Source organism: Lonchura striata, chromosome 3, assembly GCF_046129695.1.
Source record: "Lonchura striata isolate bLonStr1 chromosome 3, bLonStr1.mat, whole genome shotgun sequence".
Taxonomy (NCBI): domain Eukaryota; kingdom Metazoa; phylum Chordata; class Aves; order Passeriformes; family Estrildidae; genus Lonchura; species Lonchura striata.
Genome location: NC_134605.1, coordinates 81,894,799 through 81,920,089, shown reverse-complemented (window position 1 = coordinate 81,920,089; position 25,291 = coordinate 81,894,799). Strand labels below are relative to the sequence as shown.

Here is a 25,291-nt window from a genome sequence, read left to right as displayed (position 1 = left end):
AAGTGACAACCAAGGGGAATTGTCTTGTTTCTGAAGCAATTGCCCCCTTGAAATTTAAAAAAACTGTCTGTCCTTCTGTTGTGGTTTAGGAATGGTCCTCCCCAATTCAGTGCCCCCAGTGAGACTCTCCCAAGCTAGATGCCACTTGCTCACTCTCCTCAATTCCCCTCACCTTTCCCACACTGGGGATGGAGTTGAAAATTGAAGGCACACAAGGTTAAAATCACAGGTTGAGATAAGAAGAGCTTACTGGAAACAGCAGTGAGGTAGGAATAATAACAGCAACAATACTAATAACAAAAGTGTACACAAGAGTGGGTATTTACACACAGAATGCTCACCAAGCCTGAGCTCACTAAACAATGAGGGATGAACACTAAGCCCAGCACTGGAAAGGGACATGCTTCTCAGAGGAGACAGAGTCCCTTCTCCCCAACCCTGGGACCCTGGCCATGAGGTAAGATGGTGTTAAATAACATTTGGGTCTTGGACTTGCCCACAGAGCTCCAGACTCTGCCCCCTCACAGCTACTGCAAAACATTAACCCCGTCCTTGGCTGAAACTTGGACACCCTCACAATTTTTTTGATGCATCTTGAATTACCCATCTGTTACATCCCACAAAAGACAAATACTGCTTTCAGGGATCCCTCGAAACCTTGTGTTCAAGTGTGAAGCAGTCAGTCATTAAATACTGATGATACAAGTTTCCTTATGGCAGAGATGTGACACCTGGCACTTCCAACTGCCACTTCAAAACTAAAATACTCACATACTTCCTGAAGGTGCTCTGCAGATCACCACCTGCCCACAAAGACTCTTGCTACATATGTCTGAATGTGTGACCATTCTAATTTTAAAAAACATGTTCTAGAACTTGATACAGTGCCTTGAAGATTTCTCTGAGAATTTGACACATATAGGTAAGCATGACATTTGCAAAGCACTTTTGAAAAATCAGAAATGTTAAGTGAATCAGCAGGGTAGTGTGTTTCACTGCACTTTAGCCAAGTGGATCTTTTGTTAAGTGCTTCCAGTGGAATTCTGGCACTGTGCTGAATCTCCTAATCCAGTTGGGACAACAAAAGAATTTAATGCCAAAATTACTAGGTCAAGATATTGTGCAATTTGTTTAAGGACCCAACTTTACCCACCTTTTAACCATTTATTAAAATAGATCTCCTTAAGTAAGCCTGTCCAGAGAAGTGTCTTCTGATGCTCATGCCTAAATTAAAGTCTAAGTTAAAAGGGTCATTTCAAGAGCTTTGAGTGTCTAGATAGGATTAGGCAACTAATCTCCTGGTGATCCACACAAAATAATCAGAGTATATATACACACACAGAGGAACAAGAAACTCATAAATTGAAAAAAATGCTTACAAATAGCACTTTGATGATTCTGAGAAAGAGTTCAGATGGTTCAACTTCCCAAAACCATAATTTCTAACAGACTTTCAACAGGGTCCATCAGAAAGCAAATCAGAAGTAGTGTGCAGGATTACAAAATATCTATCACTGGGTAACAGTAAGGACTTCCATTCTACAGTTTCTGTTATAGCCCTCTGCCTTCCATCACCAAAAGCAGAGCATTGATTTAAATTTTCTAACAAAACTAAGTTCATGCTGCAGAGAACAGCCTCCTCTTCTGTGGGTGTAGCAAGCCTATCATAAAAGTGTAAGTGACATTTATATCAATGCAGGTCTTAACTCCTATTCTAGCTAGCAGAGAGAGTCTTGGCAATCAAGCTTCAATTTTCAAGTGTAGATATGCTTGGCTTCTTTTTGGTTTTAATTTAAAAAGGCAACTAGAGAGTTCTTCCCAAAGAATAAATAGAACGCTAGATCAGGCAACAATCATTTATTTATTGACTCAAACAAGCAAAAGGTATCCTCAGACATAATGGCTACCACTTGAGCAATACAAATCAATGCTACTGAAGAACAGGGAACATCTTTTCTTTCACCCCTCCCATCCCAGAAGTAACAATAGAAACACCAGGACCCCTAGAGAAAAGAGAAGGAGAAAAATCATAAAAGGTGCTTAGAATGAGCTGCAGAGTTGGAACATGGACACTAAAAATTCATTAGCTAATCTACCACATCACCACAATCACCTCAAAACCAACTTTCATTGTTCCACTTCCACCAGGTACCAAGTATATAGCACTGTTTAACAGCAATTGCAATGTATTAACAACTGTCCTCAGCTGAAGAACAGTATTTACTACTTATATTAAATTTGAGGCTACAGATAGAAAGGAAGGTTTCCATAGACTACGGTGCACATTAATGAAAAGAGAGTGGGGAGAAACAAAGCTACTTTTAACTTACTGTACGTCTCTATCAATCAAGCAATTTGTTCTGTACTGATAGCTCACTGAAGACACAATATCCTGTCAGAGTATGGCAACTCTACTCACCCTGTGACAGTGTATCTGATGAATGTATCTATGAAGAATTTATCTTTAAGTCCCCTAAATTGTAGGCCACTGAAAATCCCAGTTTGCTGCTCCTGTGTGGATGGTTTTTAATCAGACATCAGAAAAAAAAAAGCAAACAAACACACCACATGCAAAACAACTCATACTAAATCCTGTAGTCTGCCTTGTAGCAGTCAAAGATGTGAGTACGTCATTCCTCAGATTTAGAGAAAACATTAGGAGTCTTTAGTTTTGCAGGCAAGGAGACCTTTTATTTTAATCCATTAAAAGAACCCAAAATAGTCAGCAGGTGGCCACATCTATCCATGTTTCATTAAAATCACATAAAACCTAAGTACAAAAGCACCACTGATTATTGCTCTAGAAAAACTGCATGAAAAATTCAAATACACACAGTAAAAACATCACCATATGCACAAGACAATTTCTTAAAGCAAGTGTATGGAATGCTGATCCAATTTTACACATACCTTGCAATATTAAGTTGATATTTATATTACTTGGCAACAATGGGAATTTCTAAAAGCACTGTTATGAGAAGGGAAATGTTCATATACAGTTTAATATGTCAACTATCATAGTCCTAAAAAAATTAGCATTTACAAAATACTTGATAAAAATATCTTTTAAAAGTTGTCCAAGAGGTACATAAAATCAACCCAAAATTTTCATGGTTATTTCATTCATTCTTGTCACCTACAGATTCAGTTTTCTGAGCCTGTGGAGAAAAAAAAGAAAGAAATTCAATTACTGTAGTGAAATGCTATTAGGTACCTAAATACCCAAGCTATCCTTCTTCCTTAGATTTCTTACTTGCAACAGCTCCAAACCTGTGTCCACAGGACATCTATACAAGCGGAACAGTTCCAGTCACACACTTTTCTCAACTCATCGGTCCCAGCTTTTCAAAAGCAATACAAGCCTTACCTGTCAGCTTCCATCCTTCACACTGAAAAGCACCACACTACCACCTGTTCCTATTCACTGCACACATGCTGAATGCTCTACCGCACCCTTAACTTTCACTGTTTCAATCTGCCCTTTTACTGACAGTGTGCTGGGTGGGGCACCTCTGGATGTTGAAACACTAACAGTTGAGCGAGATGCGAATCTGCAATAACATTATGGGCAATAAAAAGAAACATTATGAACATGCTAACAATGTCTGAAAGGCTGAATAATTAAGAAACACTGATTCAATCAGCAGGAGGTATGTGTGCAAAGTACCTCTTCAGCTTTATTGTCACCATTTTCAGATGGTGTAGTACCTTCCTTTGCAGCTTCTTGCTTTTCATCCTTCTTCCCTTTAGCACCTTTGCTGGCCTTTGTTCCAGGTTCCTTCTGACAGAAGATTAAAAACATGGCCATAGACGTTGTATGAGTAGCCAGAACGCTGCATTTTTATCAAAACAACTTTCACATGAACTAAACAGCAAGTCTTGGCAAGCTCCATGTACTGGAGCTGAAACAGAACACCATCTAAAGGCTACCTGGAAATCGTAAACCCACATAAATTACACAGAGACTCAACATTTCTAGAAAATAGTGGTGTCTACTTATTTCGTTTTTCTGCTAATTTTTTCAGGGATACAAAACCCTGCCGGACTACTCTGGCAGAGCTGTCCTATGAGGTATATACAGGATATGTGTGTGAACAAACACAATTACAGTGTATTGAAAGCTTATTCAGCCAAACACAAACACCACACTGTTTGTGTAGTTACAGCACTACACTTTCAACTAATATAAAATATTAAATTAGATTTTAAAAATTAAGGGGTTTTATTGGCTGTCCTTCTGTTACTTTGATAACATCTGTGATGGTCATTCCATGTCAATGAAAGAACCGGCCGACACACTAGGGAGGCAAACTGATAAAAGTCCATCTGCAGCAACACAAAGCAAAAACTTTACCAAAAGGAACTATTCTAACAGCCACAATTTAATTTTGAGATTTGCTCTTAATTTCTATGTTGAAGTCTACTATTTTTTATAAATACTTTCTCTATGTACTTATGTTTGTGATCTAAAGGTTAGCAGAGACAAAGCTTAAATATTTAAAGTGCAATGGGATAAAATTTAAATGCATTTACTATTTTACTTTAGTTTTTAAAGTAGTTCAGATAAACACTGGATATCTTTCATGCAATCATTTCCTCCAAATTCTCCATGCAAATGGCAAATAGTAGCTGTGAACAGGGAAATTAATGTCTGCCTTTCTTCATTTATTACCCTTCCACACTGATCCCCATACAGGAGTAGGACAGTGAGGAGATAGCACCAGTAATCCCAGTTCCAGGGCAGCCTGAATTACTCTTTCCACCCCTCAGCTTCAATGTTACATAGCAGCTTAATTTGGAAGCTTACAGTTAGTATTAACATAGTTATAACTCTTCACCTACGAAAGAACAAACTACAAGTTGATTTAACAAATTCATAACACGCAAGCTTTTAACAATAAAAATTATCTCAAATCTGTACCATCATTCATTGTTTACTAGCAAGTTCAGAGTATACATTTGCTGTTTTCTGTTGAGGAGACCAAGATTAATATATTCCTTAAAATGCGATCCAATTAGGGTTTGGGAAAAAAAGATTACTGTATTACAAAGTTATTTACAGTAATATTATAAAGGATTTGAGTCACCCAAAATAAGCTTCAAATGTCTCTCACACAACTTAGACTTGGTCCATGACACCAAGCTCATCTCACAGGTATGTGAAGCTACAGAAGGCTATCACATTCTCTTCTTTATTAATGCTCTTTTTAAGAGGGGAGCAGGATGGAGTCAGCAAGACTGTACTGGTAATTTTATATGATAAATCACACAGTGTTTAAAGTCAGTTTTACTTTCACGTGTGGACTTTGTATCATGGCACTTGCACCAATTTAGATGATAATAAAACTACTTGAAAAATGGAAGTGTGAGGAGTGCTAGACTCAGTGTCCAGCATGGGAGTTTTTTTTCCCAATAAAGCAATTGCTCTTATTCAACATTCCCCATAGGCACAAATAAATCTACAGTTTCTGAAGTACATGATTTATATGCAAAAATCCTGAAAAGGTATTCAAACACTAATAAGATTTTAATTTGACTGTAACTGGCCCAGAAAACCCAAACCATTCAATTTAAATATATTTAATTTCACCTTTAATTATAATTGTGCATTCTCAGCAGCAGCCAGGCTTCAAGAACAGATAAGAGTTTCTCAGTACAAAATGAAGTACTGCACCTCTAGACAAGGAAACAGAATGATACAGAGTAATCTCAAATGCTTTTGTAGAAATTGCTAGGTCTCAGGAAGAGTTTACTAAACCAAGCCTGTACTTTTCAGGAAAGGTGTAGTAAAGGTAAAAATTCTTCTTAAACTAGCAATTCACTACAAACTAACACGGTCTGCATATCAAATAGGCAAGACATTTTCTTTGGGCCAGTAATGAGGCCAGGAAGGGGTGGAACAGAAAGAAAAGAATGATCTAATTTGCCGTTTTTTTTCCAGGGAGGGGGGCAGGGAGCTGCAGAGAGGGCAGGGAAGCCCATGCCTCAAAAAAAAAAAAAAAAAAAAAAAAAAAAAAAAAAAAAGCTGTGAATTGAACTGTTTGCAACATAAAGAAGGAGTATACTTGCTTACTATTGGCTAAAATGATGGTAAACTAAAAAGGAAGAGTATTTACCTTTGTTGTTTTCCTTGGTTTGGGTTCAGGTTTTGGTGGGGCAGGTTTCTATAAAACATTTCCAGTTGCACAACATGTTAGACATAACACCAGAAGCCAGCCTCTTCCACACCCTGCTTCCCCCCCTACCCTACACCTTTCCTTACTTCCTGCTCAATAGTATGCATGTAGAAAAAGTCTGAAAAACCTTACTGCACAAATGCACCTCATCTCTGTACACACCTGTTTGCATTAGTTCACTCATCTAGAAGTGAAAGTAATTTGGGGTCACTCTACAAGTAAAACACGGAGATTAGTAGTGACTATTAAAAAAACCCCATCAGCTATACTCGAACAGAGAAGAGGAACTAAAACCAAGTGCTAGCAATGGCATCAAATGAAGTCCTTGAAACACAGCTCCTTCTCATTTCCAGAGAAGCAGTTGCATTTCCACAGCTAACTTCAGCCTGCAAAATGAAATAAAGTCAATACTGCACCTAACAGACAGTTTTGCACTGAAGTGGGGAAATGTATCTTTTGTCAGAAAAACCTGAAACCAAGAAAACAAAGACAACTTCATTGCTAGAGTTCTTAAATACCCCTCAGCAAGAATAAAAATTGAATCAAGCAAAATGTAAAATACTTGTTTGGTCTGAGAAACCATATGTGCTTAGAAAAGAATATACCAGGAGGTACTATACATACTTACAGCTGACAGTCTTGCTGATCGTCTTGTGGGCTACAGGGAAAAAAAAAAAGAAAAAAAGACATTTTTACAGCTTACAGGAAAAAGTATCCAAAGCAACATAGTCATTTCATACGACATATCTATCAAAATATGTGGTTATGGCCAAAGACAATTCACATCTTCCTCACCTTGGGCAATCAAAATTTTGAAGGGACAGAGTGATGTGAAAGTTAGAAATAAAAGTTGTTCAGGAATCTATACTGATGCCTTCTTGGGACTACCGAAAAACAGAAGTCAAACAAAAGTAAGGGAATAAAAAGCCTCTATATTTATTAAAGGCCTTCAGGTACATTTCAGGTAGACAAAGCCCTCCCAGGGGCTACACCTAAAATGGATGACAGGTCAGGGGTTTTCATTCTTTTATAGGTCTGGTCCTTTTGCATATTGGGGGTTAATCTTCCAATTACAGCTTCAGGTAATGAAGAAATTTACTTCAAGTTTGCTCCTTCCGAACTCCTGTTTACATTTCTCTGGGCCTGAGACAGTAAGGTGTCCTTGATTTCCAGGCCTTAGAGAGGAATTGTTTTGTCTGACCAAAATGGGAAAGTAGTAACTAACACCATATATGGAGTTTAGGATTATACACTAAAGAATTGCAGGATTACAAATATATGAAATATATAAAAGCTACAATTCTAAGGCATCAAAATCTCCACACAGTTAAATATTCCCCCCCACCCCCTTTTTACAACTACTTCTGAGTCCCTTCCTGGTCTGTGAAAGGTTCACAAATCCAGTAAGCTTGACTGACTACCTGTGTGTGCAAAGGACTGAACCTTTTTCATACACACTTAGCATGGCGTTTTAGAACCTAGCAGATGTTACTTGTAATAGTGGGCACAAATCCCATCTGATTAACAGCTGAATAAAGCTAACATCCTTCTCTAGAGGATATCAGAGTGCTAAAATTTCAAAACATGAAACTAAGTCCTTCCACTTCCTCAGTCCTCCGCACACTTGCTCTGAGAGTCCAGGTGTGCAAAGACAGCTGCAGGATGAGAAAGAGAAATTATTTCTTCTATTTAAACACAAATCTCAAAAGGAAAGACCTGAACCAGAGATTCTACTTCTCTCCAGCTTTCTTTATCACTTCAACATACTTTCCCTATTAGATTTTATTTCATCCTGCTTTTTGTCATAAACGTATTACTGCAGCCTTTAAAATACTCGTTAGCTCATTCACAATATTTTTTTTTATTAATTAAAACAGATTCACTCAGCTACACAGCATGGTTAATAAACTGAGCTGAAGTCTACTCATAAAACTAGAATTACACCTGTGGCCAAAATAAAGGGAAAACTAAACTGCAACAAATATCCAACAAAACTTGGCTTAAAAAGAGAATGAAGAATACTTCTAATTACATATTAAGCATTTAAGTTGAGCTGAAAAAACATGGCTCGGCACATCCTGCAACAGGAAAAAGCTCTTGTTAATATCTGAAGAATGCTGTAATTTGTGTTCATTGGAGCTATTCAAGAATTCTTAGTGGAAAGCAGTAGTGAATAGTTCAAATCTGCATCCAGCAAAATAGAAGTAAAAAAAATACCTAAAGATATTTTCAGCTATGAAATATTTATGCATTATTAACAGCAAAAAGGTAAACCTCTCTTTTCTTGGCAATTTAGCATATCAACCACTTAAGAAGCAGCCTACCATTATTTTACAACAGGATAAACAAAACATTTCAGTTGGTCAGGTAATCAAAGAACCCCTAACTCAAGGTATCATCTTTTACAAATCTGCTTTCTAAACCAATTATTTCTATCCCTTTAACATTTAGGAACTGAAATGTTTTGCTAGCATCTGCTTTTTAAAGGACAGTATGTTGATTTAGATAAGTTATAATTCTCTCCCCTATCTCCTATTCCATAACTTGTTTGCCGTAAGAAAGTCAGCATAAATCGTAAGGTCTTCAAAAATGCTTGACAGCTAAATAAATTTAATTCTCATTTTTGTGTTATCTGATTATAAGGAGGGAACTAGAGCTACGTCAGCAAAGGTCACATTTTCATGTGCTTTGGGAACCTTTGTCCCTCCCGAACAGCTGCACTAGCCAAGAAATTAGCAGCTCACCCAAGAGTCTGGCACTGGCCCGCTAGCAAACGTCTATGGAAAGTCCATGAAAAGGAGCGGACAGAACAAGTCTGTGCACTCTCCCACTGCACCAGCTTCTGGCAATCTGAAGTTGCCAACTTTCCACCCTGGATATCATATACACATCAGGTGTTTAAATAGCCCCCAAGGATTATTTTCTAGACAAATCTGTTTAATAACACAATATTCATTTACACTTCCAGTTTCCGTAACATCCCATGTCAATGAGTTCCATAATTGGATTATGCACTGTGTGGAAAACAAAAAGCAAAATGTTCCCCCTCTCCTGTCTCTCCTTTTAACTTCTTGCCTCTTACTTCCATTAGAGTCCTCTTGTTTACAGCTTTCATGAAGATTAATTCCCTAACTGCCTTTGTGTTACTAATTATTTTATCACAAGTCCATTATATAAAAGATGAAGAATCCTAGAAAAACTGTAGTTTGTTTTTTTAGTTTAGGTTGCTTACCCTTTTTTAAAGCTGCTGTACATCCTCTATTTGTCCCACTGTACTTGGTATCCTTTTAATTCTATCATGGCATCTATCAGGAGACTTCTTTTAGTACTCCCTTATCTGAGAGCACAAAAATTAATCTTGGGGTACACTGATGCTTATTCTGTCCTCTGGCATTTTTTCTTATGTTTTAGTTACTTTCTGTTTAGAACTACTGACATTTTATAGAAACTATTCGCTGCAATTTTACAATCTCTTCCCTGATTAGCAGCTTCGTGATCACCACTGGGTCTTCCTCTCCCCATATTTTCATTTGCATTTCTCCATATTGAATTTCTTTTGATATTTTATCACTTGGTTATCTGTCAATGAAATTACAGTCTTCTCAGCCTCTCTCACTACTCTGACAATTTTTGTAAACTTCAGCAACTTTGTAAATTCTTTAGTACCTTTTTACCTAGATATCATTAACAAATATATTCAGCAGCAAAAGCCCCCCCAAAAAATCCAATACTCCACTGAGAATCTCCTCCTTTATGAAATTTAACTTTCACTCCTTCATTCTCTTCTCATAAGATTATATGTTAGAAATTCTTAGAAAGACCTTCAATGCTAGCTAGTTTCTTTAAGATACTGCTCGGGGAAACTTATGAAAAAGTGCTCTTTACATGCAAGTAAACTATAGAGCACGCCATTTTTTTACTTGCTATTTTCCTAATCAAATATGTTCCAAGATTTACAAAGAGAGCAATTAAATGTTCCCCCATTCTTCTCAAGGTCTTGGTTTAAGTTTGTCTGCCACAAAAGAAGGCAACCTAAGAAAACAAATTCTCATAATTCTATACCTGTTTTTTTAAATTCACATTAAGGGCTGTGAAAAACAAACAAGCGAACTTTATTGTAGATACCAAGATATCACCAGCTGTCTTCTCTAACAGAATGTACTGTGTCCTTTAAACAAATTCAGTCAAAGAAAACACACAAATGTGTCAGCTGCTCCAGTTTAGAGTCTAGTATCTTAATTCAAGACACCCTCCCATCAGTCACTTAAGCTAAGAATAGTTTTGAAGTAGACTGGCTGAGGTGTGTGCATTAACCCTCTTCTGCCAACCCACTAGAGACAGAGTAACAGTTCCAGGCAGTAACACACAACACTGTTACCACAAGATCTACCAGAGTTTGTCTATGAAAGCCCAAAAACTTTCCCAAATTTATTTGGTGGACTAGTAAGTTGTATAAATCCTCAGTGCACCAAGACGAAAAGAAGCCAGATAGGGTACAAATGTGGTTTAGTGTCTTTATTCCCACTGAAAACATCTCACCAGAAGTGCCAGACAAATGCATAACCACCTGATATACATGACTGCCAATCTCCAATTAAATAATTGCATGCCAAAACAAATTAAATATATATATATATACTTGCCTCTTGTTTAGTTACTTTTGCTGCATCCTTGCCTTCAGCACCCTCTGGAGACTGAAACAAAATATTAAATCAGTGTTTTTATTACAGACTTAAAAGCGTGCAGACAACAGCAAAACAAAGATTATGGTGAAGACTAACTGCTCTTTCATTTGCAACAACTTAAAGCAGCCTGACAAATCCATTTTTGTATGTACAAGCAGCTTTGTACTCAAATCAGTCTCTTTATCAAAACCAACAGAGGTCTGAGCACCAGGTACATACATATCCTATCACTCACCACTCCTCAGAGTCCCTGTAGCCCATTAACTAAAGCATCCACAGGCCCCAGTGGAAGCTCCACCTCATCAGCTGTTGATAGCACAACAGTAGGAACTGAAAATCTGAGGTTTGCTCTATGATGGCTTTTGAGATCCCCAAGAAATTTTACACATTTTTTCCCTAACGTGAATTTAACCTGTTATGTGATGCAGTGAGATGGAACAAAAAAACCACAGCATTACTGAAATGAATGATTTCTTTACCTCCTTTACACATTTTACTCTCAGCCTCACCCAGCTGGAAGTTTTAAAAGTATCCTTACATCATATCTCACCTCCTCCATCAGAAGAGCATAAATCAGTAAAATACTGAGATATTGACAGGAAAGCTTGGGACAAACATGCATCTTTCTCAAGAACAAAGTATCAACTTGAATGTTGTAAAATTAATCTTGCGTAGGTACTAGAAAAAGGTTGGTTAAATTAAAGAAGGCGGGGCAGGTAAAAATCAAGCATCTCTTTTGTTTACAGCTCAAGATGTGTAACTTCACATTTTGCAAACATTTGTGTTTCTAGGTAGGAGCAAGCAATTCCCAGATAAAGAGTGAGCAGCAGCAGTTAGAGGAGAACTACAAGAATGCATATTTCAAAAAGGCATTTTACAGGCAGCTGAGAAGGCAATTTGGTTGTTGTTTCATTTTACAATCAGTAAGGAAGCAGGCTAGTTTTCTTTTCCCTTTTCTTTCCATTTCAACCTTAATTCAAACTTCCTTGCAGATTCTGACACAAGATGTCTCAGAGCTGCGCTTTGGAGCAGAGAAAATGACCGGCTCGTTTGCAGCAGTTGACCAGTGCCTTCTCCTGGCATTGGGCTCTAACATACTTAGAGAAAGACATCCCCCCACCAGGGAATAAAACGTGGCTTTGTTACTGTGCACTCTCCCGACAGAAAGGAAGCATGCCACAAAAGCAGCTGCTTTTAAAAAAAAGCCGAGGACTGATCATGTAAGTAGCTTGAAAACAGCAGGAAGTTAAGCAGCATCGCACAGCGTAGAGCAACTCAGAATAGCAACAGGCAGGCATCCAAAATGGAGCCTGACTGTTCCCTATGCAACTACAGCCTCACCAGTCACCTGCAGGATCGTTTCAGGTTTGCATTCCTAAAAGTCTTTCAGTTTGATTACCAAGGATTACTACAGCTTGCTATTATAACGCTGGGAGCATCAGAAGTCAGAAAGGAAATAACAACAAGCTATTCCATTATTCCTGTCAGTAACAAAGTCATGTGTCCTACAACTTTCCTCTTCGACTCATAATACAGGATATGCTCTGGGTATAGCTTTTCTGTTGTCCATGAGTTCATAAGATGTTTCTCCTACATGAATTTTCTCAATTCTAACAAACTCATACTGCACCCTTTCTCCGAGAGGGAACCCAAATAGCATCCTTCCTTCCTGGGCAGGACCTACTTATATGGAAGTTCTCTGAGATTTTACCACTTTTTTCTAGCAGTGGTCAAGACACTTTAGATTTACAGGGCTAGGGACAGAAAGATGGCATGATCCATTTCCTTTGGAAGCCAAGTTAAAAAACTCTTCATAAGCTAAAGGAAGTTGACTGACACGCCACAATCAGGCTGTTTGACCCTGCTTCACTTTTAGGAATCATAGAGCTTTGAGAGAGGGCCAGATTATGCCAAGATGGCATTGTCACATGCCAATAGCCTTGCAGGAATTGCACAAGAACTAATTCTCCGTCTGCAGTACTGCAGTTAACACACAGTAATTCACCCCATTCTCTTTAACATTTACAAAAGAGGAGTCTCCCACATTTCTGATAGACAGAGCAGTCTGATTTTAGATGCCAATACTACTGCTAGAGAACAGATTAAATAAACTGCTCATGAGGCTAGCCACAAGGGGAAAAAATCATATTAAGATACTTTTAATGCAACCACAACCTCTGTATACTAACTATTGTGATATATTACACAACATACTTCAATTAAGTTAGATAATTCATTAGTCCAGCATTCCCTCTTAAGTTAGAAAATCCAACAGCAATTCTGAAGGCCGCATAACTTTTCTCCATGGAGGGACATGAAGAATAATAGTGATTTCCGAGGTGTGAATAAGCAGCAAGGGGTTCTGACATGCTCTCATTTCCATTTCTGACCCACTCCCTCCTCTCTGCAATCACTGCAAGTCCAGGCCTTTGGCGGCTGGGCTCATCCTCCCAGCCTTGGCTCCCTACTACACTGGCAGAGCTGCGTGGGAGGCCATGTCATGAGTAAAGCAATTGATCCAGCTGAAAAATAGCCTGCTGCTTAAACAAATCCATAAATATTATAATATATAGACAAATTATAAATATATAGTCTTCCCCGCTCCAGCAGAATCATTTTACTGCACAGCTGCACAAACAATTGAGTCAGTACAACAGACAAGAATGCAGTGGCACGGGGCAGCTGCCAGGCAGCCTGGGACTCCATCTACTCTGTGTATGTATTGCAGCTAATAGAAACACCAAAAAATATATATATGTCAGATATGGCTACAATGTATTTGTTAAAAGAGGAACAGGAACTTAATTTCCCCTCTGTGAGTTTTGATGAGTCCCAGCTGATGTGGTTCTTCATACCAATTTTTGCAATACTTTCTCCTCTTCCCCAGGGAAAAGAGAGATTTATACACAAATGGATTTGTGCCAAGCATAGCTCCCAAAGAACTTGGCATGCCACAAGCAGAGACTGTCTGCACTCCTATCTGGAGTCACAGGACTTTTATGTAGATACCACCAAAACCTTAAAGCCTTTGCCCTTAACTCTTCCCCCATTTTTTGTTCTAGTGACAAAGTACTGAAGAACCTGTGGTTTCAAAGTGTGCTAAGTAACCCCTCCCCTTGGCACATTTTTCCTCATGACCTAATGCAATGGCTCACCATACTTTGCATGACAACCCGGCCACATTAAAATGCACCCTGGATACTGCACCGTACATCGTAACGCAGGAGCAGGAATACCCACACTACATGTTTTGTGCTGCAAAATCCAAGACCAATACAAGCACTGAACCACTTGACAAGGGCAGCACTCCAGCCTCAGTAATTCTTCAGCTGTACTCCATCATATGTCTGTATTATATTTATAAAGTAGTCCCTATAGGCCTGCTGTGTGTGATACTGTATGGATGCCTACAAGAGACAAAACATAGAAAAGCAAATAAGGACACAGACAGCAGTGATTTTTTTCCCTCGTGGAGGTACACACAAGGAAGGAAGATGACTGGCTATCTCTAAATATGCTTTTGACATTTGAAATAGCAAGTTTTAGGTTCAGATGACCACACATTGTGTCACATCTCAATTAGCACTAAATATTGGCAATAAGATTGCAACTTAAGCTGTAGCTAAGCTTTGCAAGACCTGTCACAGCTGCATAACTTTCAAACTAGAAGACTGTCTATTAGCACTTGGCTTTTTTTTTTCCACTTGCTTTTACCCCAGCTATTTTTAAGAACAATCTAGAAAGTTATTTTGAGTGGATTGGAAAAAACAAAAGAATATTAATAGATTTGGAGAATGCTAAAAAACCCCTGAAGGAATATTAACACTGAGCTTATTTGTATACACAGGTCTTTCAGCAGCTGTGAAGTATACGTAACAAGAACCACCAAAGCAATACTGCAGTATCTACAAAGCCAACATCATTACAGAATTGTTAGGTTGAAAAGAGAAAACTAGACAACTGTTTTAAGTAAATATTAATTAGAAAATACAGGTCAAATTCCTGTTTTTACTGTTCTTAAGGCAAGGCTACTTAGTACAGATGCACCACAAAAGAAACATAAAGCTTCATTTTTTTACACCAAAACCCTGAAATATAAGCAGTATATCATGAGAGTACAGTAACCCAAAGCAGTGAAGCCACTGATGTCTTTTGAGTGATCCAAAGACATGCATTTGAAATTGCAATGTCCACCTTCTGGATTAGTATTTTGTTTGCACTATTATGAATGGATTTTTTATAAAGAAGTACATTAAAAAGCCTGGAAAATGAGAATACAAGTAAGTAAGAAGTAACAGTCAGTAGAAGGTCGGTATAAAATTAAATAGATGGTTCATTCTCTGAAGGATTTTATTACAAGCCGAAATTCAACACCTTGGCTCTGATGGGAGAGAAATTAGTCCCCTCATACCTCCATGAAAACAAAACAAACAAAAAAAGCAGATGCAAATTTCATTCTAACTGCCACATTAAGAAGTTAGAAATTAGAAAGGCAGAAAGCTTTAACTGTCCTAGCACATGAGCATTGTGAATAGCATTTCTTCCCTTCTTTGCAAGCTGTTTGGTTCAGCAACATCTTGATATGCTGCCTGCAAGGGGATTTGCCCATAGATTTCCTGGCTCACTCTTGCAGCTGCAGTTTCCATGATGTAATGCTTTTGGTCATTCCTCCTACAATTCTTTTTCACCAACCAAAATAAGGTAAAAACTTGAAAAAATAAAAAAGGCACATTGCAAGAGGAGCAGATGTATCAAGTATGAAGTATTTTTCAGGGTTTATTGCATTCTTTCCCTAAATTTTTTCTACCCTTCATTTACTTTTAATTATGTATTAGACTAAATTTAATGCCATGAATGTTTCCCCATACATGCTATATCTTCTAATTATTTATCCTCAGAGCAGCTCTGAATTTCGAGCTAGTTCATAAATGTAATTAAAATGCTATTTATTTCTTGGTTTAGATTAATGAAGACTACATGTTCACTAATTTAACACCAACCAACTCCTGCAATACCCTTCTAACTATTGTTTCCTCATTTAGCTCCTCCAGCATGTTGTCATTAACCTTTGTTTGCAACTAGTTCTTTGATCTGTTTTCAGTGGATAGAACAGTGCTCACTGCCAAGCCAATGTAAATTAGCTTTGCAAGAAAAATTAATTCCCCCTAATAAATGCTTTAAGAAACCAGGTAGTCTTCATACAACACAGCTTCGTTTCTTTTTCCTACCAAAAGTCTGATCCTGGATGAGGAAAAAACTATGCATGCTGCTACGCAAAAAAGAAAAACAATAAACAACTCTGCCAGAACCACAAGGGAAGTACAGCATAAAACCGTTCAGCGGCAGGCTGGATTTTTTAAATACTTATCCAAAATTATATCTGTCTTGCTCTCTTCCAAGAAATGAGGTTGGGTCTTCTTGTATATATATGTAAATAAATATTTTGCAAAAAAAACCCTTAAAACAAACAAAACCAACTACAAAAAACCTCATTCTGCTTAACTATTTATTCTTTAAGTACTTAATATTTTAATATTTTTGTTAATAGTTATTCCAACATTATAAAATATCATTTTTAGAATTTAAATCCCTCCATCTTACATTTATTAAGAGCAGAATACCTAATTTTCTAATTCTTTGGGGGAAAATGTCAAGATCATAAAGCTCTGAAAAGATGAATGGTACTTAAAGGTTTAAATTTAAAGAGAAGCATTAATATCCCTTGTATTAATATGCAAATTACATGTTAATTGGGAAAAATCAGGGGAAATACTTCCTGATCAAGGTTTCCACTCTTCCTTAAAGATTCAAGCCAAGCAGAGTGACTTCTTGACATGCAATGCATTTTCAAAGAATATGCAAGAAAATAAGAATACAAAAAGCCTGGCCATAAATAAAATCAGTAGGTGCAGAAAATGCATTTTATTAAATTCCTTAATTCTTAAGACAGGTGACTTCTATAAGCTTTATGATCTTCCAGACAAAACAGCAAATCAAGTTAGAACTGGGGTATTTCTAGATAACCAAAACCAGACAGAGTAAGTGCTTTTCCAGAAGAGGAAATTCCTTCATTGTAGATTGAGGTTTTGCTATTCCCACTGAATAGAGGGTCAAAGACTGACAAATATAATTGAAAATGCATTTCATTTTTGCAAAAATCATTTTGAAAATACATTGCATATTTGATAGGATATTTTTAAAAATCTCACAACTGGTTTGGCTTTTATTTTTCCTTCCAAGTTTCTCCTTCCTATAGTTTGTTTCCCCTATATATATATATCTTGAACATGACATCTACCTATGGCAAAATGAAAAAGAGCAGTTATTAGAGGCTTATACTTAAAAAAAAAATATAGCATTTTAATTTAAAATTAGACAAGACAGTTCACTTTTCAGACAGTGAAGTAATCAGCTGCATTTTGAAAAATACAGATCAGTCATGGCAGCAGAGAGCACCGAACATTTGAAATTGTTCAGCTTCCCCTGAGCACCAGATGTGAAAATTCAGCTAGGTAGTGAGTAGATTCTTGTCTCCATATTTGCTTAACCATTTTACTGCCACCATAAAATAAAAAGGCAGATTCAAAAAAGATTATGGATGAAATCCAGTCCCTAATATTACTTCTCTAACTTTCAAAGCTGATGACAGTTCTGCAAGTGAGATGAAGCTGCTGAACTCATCCAAGTCTACATATAGAGGCAATTTTTAAAACCTTCAAGATTATGTTCCAAAATCTGTATTTAAATAGAACTGATCAGATTTGCAAAGTAAAACCACCACACAGTACATATGAAAAAAAATTGTATAAAAATAGAAATTACATTTAGATAATTATTTTCAATAACAACCGATTCCCTAAAATAGCCACCTCTGAACAAACAAAAATACTGTGAAGGACTGAAAAGAGGTGTTTAATTCCTCTTCTACCAGAGGACATTACAGTGACAAAACCCACAATAATCTAGAAAAATAAACTTTTTTGTTATTGTTTCAGCTAACTGGTGCTATAGAACATCAAACCTCTGAGATGATGATAGTAGGTACCAAAACCACAACTGGTACAAAGACTTAGATACACCCATCTCTCACATCCCAGTCATAATTACAGCTGTGGTTTAAAGCAGTATTGCTCTACTACAACAGTCCGAATGAAGAACTTCACAGGCAACCAAAATGCCGTTACAAGAGAAGAATAAATTAAAATATCTCCAAATGGGCACAGGTGGGATAAGGAAGAAATGATGCAACAGAGGTAAAGGATGATTTCCTTCTACAAACAGACCACTGATACATCTCAACTCTGCTTGAGAGGAGCAAAACGCTACAGAGGTAAAAAAGTCCTTAGATCTTCATTTTCAATAATGGAAGCTACTATTAACTCAGGTAGCATTAGGTCAATGGAGAAAGCTATGCGAGATGAGCAAATATACCAACAGTCCCTACAAAGCTGGGAGTGATGGGAACATACACAATTATTTTCTGCAGACAGATTCCAACATTCATAGGGAACACAGCATTTTTTTATTTGCAGCTTTCACCATTACCAAGAACACCAACTCTTTACTATTGGAAAACAGGAGCTGTATCTCCAAAAACTGGTAACTTCCCAAGACACCAAGGGGGTAAAAACCCACAAAATATAAACCAAGCCTGATGCCTCCTCCCTCTGGTGCTGCAAGGATACAATTTGAGCACTGAGCTGCTCTGATTATTCTAATGAATTAAAGAATACTCCTCTAGAAACTCTGAGTTAGGGACAATCAAATCAAAGATGAATGCCTGGCTGCTGCTAAGAATTCTGCCCTTCCCCACCTAATCATTGCTGCCAATTCCAGCTTAACTCTTTGTGTCATGGTATGGTAAAACAGATCAGCAGTCGGGTCTGCCCAAAAACTACCTCAAACAAATATGATATCCCACAGATTAAATCAGAATAAGGACAGGAATGGGCACCTGGAATTTCTGCTTCTGGTCTGTATATGCCAGCTTGAAATATCTGTTGAACTGCTGCTGAAACTGAAGTCCCACACTGCCAATTTTGCAGATGATAAAACTGGTATAAGACCTCACCTCTTTTTTGCATGCAGCCAGCTGCTCATTTCCAGCCTACTCCTTTCTAGTAGGTTACCACACATTCATTGTGCCACTGTGCACCACCTCTTAACTTAGATCAGGAAAATGACCCAGAATTTAAAAAAACTTCCAAATCGTGTTCAAACCTGTTCAGCAGACAAGCTTTAAGAGCCATGGGCTGAAAGGCAATTCTGGCACCTTTTTGGCTACTGGACCATGGGATAAAACTCAATGCTAGCTTAGTGCAGTAAAGAATGGGAAGTAGATGGTGGCCATGATGATCATACCAAATGCTAATTTCCAAGAAAAATCTCTTGATTTACACTCTAGGCAAAAGACAATGTTACAATCCTGTCAAGAAAAATTCAACTTAATGCAACTTCTCTAAAGGAGAACACCTTGGAACACACCATTCCTATACACAGTTACTGTTTGGGTATAAAACAGCAGAGAAAGTGAAGTTTTCCAAGTAGTACAGAAAAAAAGCAATCTTAAACTAAATAACACATAGGTATATTCTACTTACATATATAACTACATTCCATTTACACACAAGGCTTTTTTATTTTTTAACTTAACAATACTGATACTCCAGCACACAAAAGAACATTGCCCATATCTAGTGTTGAACAACCATATATAGAAAGATTATATGCACCTAGCCAATTTTGAAATCGATGATTTAAAAATAGTTGATAACTTACAAAGATTGTACTACTATGCTTTAATGTGCCCAAGAAGCATGAAGAGTAATTTTAAATTGACAATTAAGTGAAAACCTTGGAATTTTTAGGTTGCCCATTCATTAAGTCCAATTGTTTTTTAGTGTAGTCTAAGAAGAAAATTTATATACATCGCCATCAACTGCTAATAAATGAGTCAGATCTTTACAGACTGGTATAAAATTATCAGAAATGTTTTAGATCATTAAATCCTTGGTCAATGATCTTTTTATCTCCATACCTGAATAACAATAACAATAATAACAATAGCTAAGATTACATAATTAGCTCTAAGTTAAAGAGTCTCTAATATAAAACTTCAACAATTATTTGCTGCATGTATTTAATAGCCCCGTAAAATTCATTTACTGCAACGTGGTATTGCTCAAGCATGTTTTTTCTCCACTGCCACTGAACACTCCTACACTGCTTTGTATCCAAGCATTTCATGTGCAGATAAAAAGTTTTTGATCTTTTCTGCTTAATTTTTCTATTAAAGATGTAGATCCTTTGAGTCAGTCTGGTCAACTGACTTTGTTGGCCTTGTTGAAGTAGGCCAACTAGGCAGTTTTCAGTTCCTTTTAAACACCTCAAGGTTTAAAATTCTGCAATAGTTACAAATCCAGTACAATTTCTAAAATTCTTAATGGCAAAACATCTGTCTCCCTTCTACTACAAGGCTCCTGCAATCTTTAAGATGCTCGGGCACATCTGTTCTGTTTGTCTTGCTTGAATTTAAAGAGCATCTATGCATAGCAATCATTTTACCTGTCCCTGCAAGGCATGCTGAAGGTAGAAGTCCACCTGAGGACTCCACTGTCACATTAGACAGAAATTTGTCAAAGTCCGGGGCATGTCAGTGACAGATGCAAAGAAGGGCATCTTCTGCTGCTGTTTAGCCTGTTTTCCAGTAGTTACTGAATGGTCTAAGAGTGACTCACCAGAAAATGTGGGAAGAAAAACTACCTTTTTCAGAGCTCTGACTTTTGCTTTTAATTCTCATGGATTGGGAGAAAGAAGAAAGCAGTCAGAATGAAGGCTGAATGAGTCAAAGTAAAAATCTGGAGAAAGAAGTGGACAGAATAGGAGTGGGAAGAGGGCAGCAGCCAAGACATCTGGATCTGTACTGATTCCCTTTTCCTTTCTATTCTATAATCACCTACAAACTGTGAAACGAAATACAGAACCTCCCCCATTTCTATGTCTCACTGCTAACAGAGACTCCCTTGTGTTCTAGAATAAACTAAAGTGTGGCTTGGCTACAGAGAAAGAGCTTCCAGCCCCAGAGTTGGAACAATTTATTGGGAAGATGGAGGTCCCCACATCATCACTGGAGCTTCTTTCCTGTCAGATAGGTTCAAAATGAAGAGAACCTTTGAAAAAAATCTGCTGTGTTACATACAGTATATCACACTGATGCAGACTGAATCACAGCTTTAGTATCAAGACATGGAAAGGGATGTGAAATGGAGCAGAACAGAACTTGAGTGTACTTCATACTGCTGCACCATGAACACAAGCTCAGCTGCCACTATGCTTTGCCAAACCTAGACTTCATTCCACAGACCAAAGAGCAACAGCAAGATCATTCAGAGAAACAGCAAAAAAAGAGCTGTCACCTGCAGGACCTCAGCTTCATTACTTAATTGTCTGAGCACATACAAGTTGCTCTAGCAAAATTTTAGAGAACTGGTTACTATTGCAAGTACACAGCACAATGCAAGAAGACAAATTTGGCAAAGTAACAACAAACATGCCAGTCAAAAGTGCAGGAGGTGCTTATTAGTGAGAATAAAACGTCAGGACAGACATCTTAACCTGAGAATTCAAGATAAAGGGACCATTCCAACAACTAAGCAATTTATTTCTGTGTCTTATTTCCCCTATTGATGGATAAAAATGGTTGATATTCTCTTTGAATATTCATGACACTTTAGCAATAAAAACTTAAACACATAGAAGAATTTCACAAAGAGAACTCAGATTCATACAAAAAAGCACAAGGATAATTTAGCAGCTCTAGGTTAGTATCTGTAAGAACATGCATTTAACCCCAAAAGTTAGAAAATACATTTATTAGATACCTGGTTGGCAAAATAATCAGTTAGGGTCTCACAAAAAAACTGTGTGATCATGTAGCTAAATGTCCTATGACAGGACAACAATGTGGTCCCTTCTGACTTCTGCTAAAGAAGCAGCATTTTAAGCAAAATGCTCAGGGGTTTGTTTTTCAGCAGTAAATACAACCAACTACCTTTGACTTTAAAGCAGAACAGGAACCTGTCACAGATGGTCTCTAGTATATCTTCACAGCATCAACTGTACTGCAGAAACTACATTCCTGACTGTTGGTTATTTCCTGAGCCAGCAAATAACCAACAGAAATGGCTAATTAGACCACAATAATTTTTTTTATTTTCTCTGAAAAAATAACAATATTCAAAGATGGCAAATGATAAAAGAAGACATGACTAAGTGCAACTGAGTTGCACTTACTCCTCATATTTGATTCAACTCCAAGCGTTATCAAAACAACAAGTGAGATGCAGGTGGTATTGCACAGATTCAGATATTCAGATTAGAGAACAAGTTGGGTCATTTTGGAGTGCAATCCCAGCTAAATGACAGGCTCCCCATCCAATACTGGACAAGTCATCACCTGACCTATTCATGTCCGTGAGACATGATGTATATTCACAAGACAAGTGTCATTCATCTTGATGTCTGCTTATGCAATTGTATGTGACCATACCATGATCCTCCTCGTCATCAGGTACAGAATGGCTCTTCATCCTTTTATGGATAACATTGAGATATTTTTATTGGGGCTGTTTCAAGGTCAAGGAGTTTGTAAATATGACCCAAGAGCTAATTCCACAAAGACAAGTGAAAAGCAAAACACCCCAATCAATTTCAAGGCGTTTTATCTAGCAATGCCACAACAAGCATTCTGGTTTATCCCACACTGGCATGCTGTTCTTCTTAAGAAAGGCCATGTTCACACCACAACATGTTATTACAACAGATGAAGGGTACAGAAATCTGACAGAGGCAGTTCAGAGTTCAACCCCTTTTTGCTTTAGCACAATATTTAGCACCATCTCAACACAGAGTATGTTCCTCCTTTTCTCCGTGATCCTCAAGCGATGAGTAATGATACCCTGGTATCCTATGCCACAGCCCTCTAGAGAAGGGGAAGCAGCTTACACTTTTTTGTTCATAATATTCATAATGAACACAGGGCCAGGGACTTAGCAAGTGACTTGAGTTTACACAGAGATGAGAAACATTACAGATGAAAAGAAAAGCAAACAAAAAAGAACCAGGCAGATAACTACAGATACACAAAAATAGATACAGGTGGATTTAAGCCCTCTCTGCAATATTATTTATTTACCTACCCTTGTAACAGTGAAAATTTATTTTTATGTTTATTTAATTACAGAATTTTCTGTGTTAGAAAGAAGACTTTTTACAAGTTAGAAATTTTAAGAGAAGAACTGACTATTAGTTTTATGTGATGGTTTTGTCTCCATGTCAAAATTGGCTGGTGTAATTATTCAGTAACTGCTGCATCACCAACTTCTCACTCTGCAGACATTATTCTGGAATAAAACTGACTATTGTAAAAAACTATAATTACACTTTTCTTAAAAAGCAAAGCCATTAATCACACACTTTTCCTGGAACCAGTGCTTCCCAAAACCTACACTTTGAATATAATCTTTAAATGTAAACTTTTACCGATAGGATGCTAACCAAAATAAAACTTACTATGCTGTTAAAACTCATCTCCATTACTCTCATTCCATATACAACCTTTTTATTACTTATTTTAAATAACCTTCTAAAAATGAGACATTTTCTTATGGACTTACGACTGAAAGGTAGTTTCCCTTAAAAATATTTCACAACAGACCACAAAAACCTACAAGAGTATCTTTACCCTCACTGAGGACAGCCTGAAACACCTGTAGTGTAAGAATGCAGAAGAGCAAAGTAAACAGGGTAGGAAGTTCACAAGGTTTCAAAAGTTAGGGGGCGTCCTATGGACACAAGATCATTTTCTAGTTTCTCCTGGCGACAAGCAAGAGCACTAAAAGCACAGAAGCACGTGAGGGTGCAACGACAGAGGAGCAAGTGGAAAAAAGGCCCATCATTCACAGACTTCAAGCCCAGTTATTCCAATCAACCCCACAGCTGTATCCATTTTCAGAACCAGAATCAGGCCCTCAAATACGAATTAAATAATTCAGTAGCATACTTGACAATTTCACATTTTGATACCTCCCATAAGGAATAAGCAAAGGACAAGCAAACACCAAGTTACCGGAAGGCATCATCTACCTGTAACTTTATTAAAACAGATTGGAGCCCCAGCCCAGAAACAGTGTATTAGGAGGTCACAGGTGACATTTGGGAAAACACAAATTGCCTTGCCTCGGTTGACCTAGTTAAAATTAAACGACTGCAGCTATAATTTTTTTGTCATTGCATGCATTAGTGTCAAGTCTCCCGTTCCACTCTGTTAGCACCCAGGAAGGCAGGCGGCAAGTTCTCGACGAGGATCTCCAGCGGCAGGGCCGCCCACCCCCGGGGCCCTGCGGGGGCGGAGGGGCCGCTGCCGGCTCCGGGCTCAGCCCGCCTTCCGCCAGCGCCGGAGCGCTTCCAGCGGGCACGGGAGGCACGGAAAATCCCCCACACCGCCGAGCCCGGCCGCTCAAGGGCCGCCCAAGTTTCTCTCTCTGGGGGAAGGCGGTCTCACCGGCGGCTCCCGCCCGAGGAGCCCGGGGAGCGGGACTCGGGGCCCCTCACGGCTCCCCCGGCGCGGCGGGGCCGCGGGCGCTCCCCCGGGAGGCGCCGCCCCCCGCCCCCGGGGCCCTGCCCGGATGGGCGCCGGAGTTGGTACATACGGGTCTGCCGCGGGAGGCGAGGAGAAGGGTGTAGTTTGTTTTAAACATGGCTTGCCTCTCCCCTCCTCCCTTCCACTCGGAGCCATCGCTCCGGCGCGGCGGGAGCCGGCCGCCCCGGGCGGGGGCTGCCTCCTCCCCGCCGCGGCGCCAGAGTTTGCGAGCAGGAAACTCCTCCCGCGGGGGCCAGGGGCGAAGCCGCAGCTGCTGCAGCGCTTCTCCCCGGCGGCGGAGAGGGAGGAGGAAGGTGGGGGCTGGAGTTGTGACAGCGACTTCGCCCCCCGGGGAGCGGGGCGACGCCGCCCCGCGCGGCACCGGGAAAGTAAACAGGCGGCGGGGAGCGGCGGGGCGGGTGCGAGGGGGCTTGCAACAGGCAGCTAAATGCCCGGGCTCGGGAGCCATCCGCGAACCCCAGCACGGAGCGGCGGCGGGAGAGCGGCGGGAGAGCGGCGGGCGCCCGTGGCCCCCGACGCGCGTTTCCGCCGCCGGCCGCCGCTCGGCCCCCCCGACCCCACCCGGGGAGGCAGGACCCGCCGCACACCCGGGGCGCCTCACCTTTCTCTTCGGCATAATGTCCCTGCTCCGGGCCGCCAAAGTAAAGCGACCGAAAGAAGCTCCGGCAGAAGCGCGGGATCCGCCCGGCGGTGGCGGCGGCAGCGGCGGCGACACCGGCGTGGCTGGCGCCCGCAGCTGTGCCCGCGCCCGGTGCCCGCCGCGCCGCCCC

At 39.2% G+C, this 25,291-nt stretch overlaps 1 protein-coding gene across 1 annotated transcript; it reads right to left on the bottom strand.

The window, feature by feature from the left end:
• Positions 1-1,842: 1,842 nt before the first annotated feature.
• HMGN3 (high mobility group nucleosomal binding domain 3) lies at positions 1,843-25,280 on the bottom strand. The gene is made up of 6 exons (XM_021541597.2): positions 25,123-25,280; positions 10,820-10,870; positions 6,805-6,834; positions 6,117-6,164; positions 3,668-3,781; positions 1,843-3,158 (listed from the first exon to the last, which is right to left on the bottom strand). Exons 1-6 carry the CDS (start codon positions 25,135-25,137, stop codon positions 3,120-3,122), a joined length of 297 nt encoding a protein of 98 aa, XP_021397272.1. The 5' UTR covers positions 25,138-25,280; the 3' UTR covers positions 1,843-3,119.
• Between the last annotated feature and the right edge of the window lie 11 nt (positions 25,281-25,291).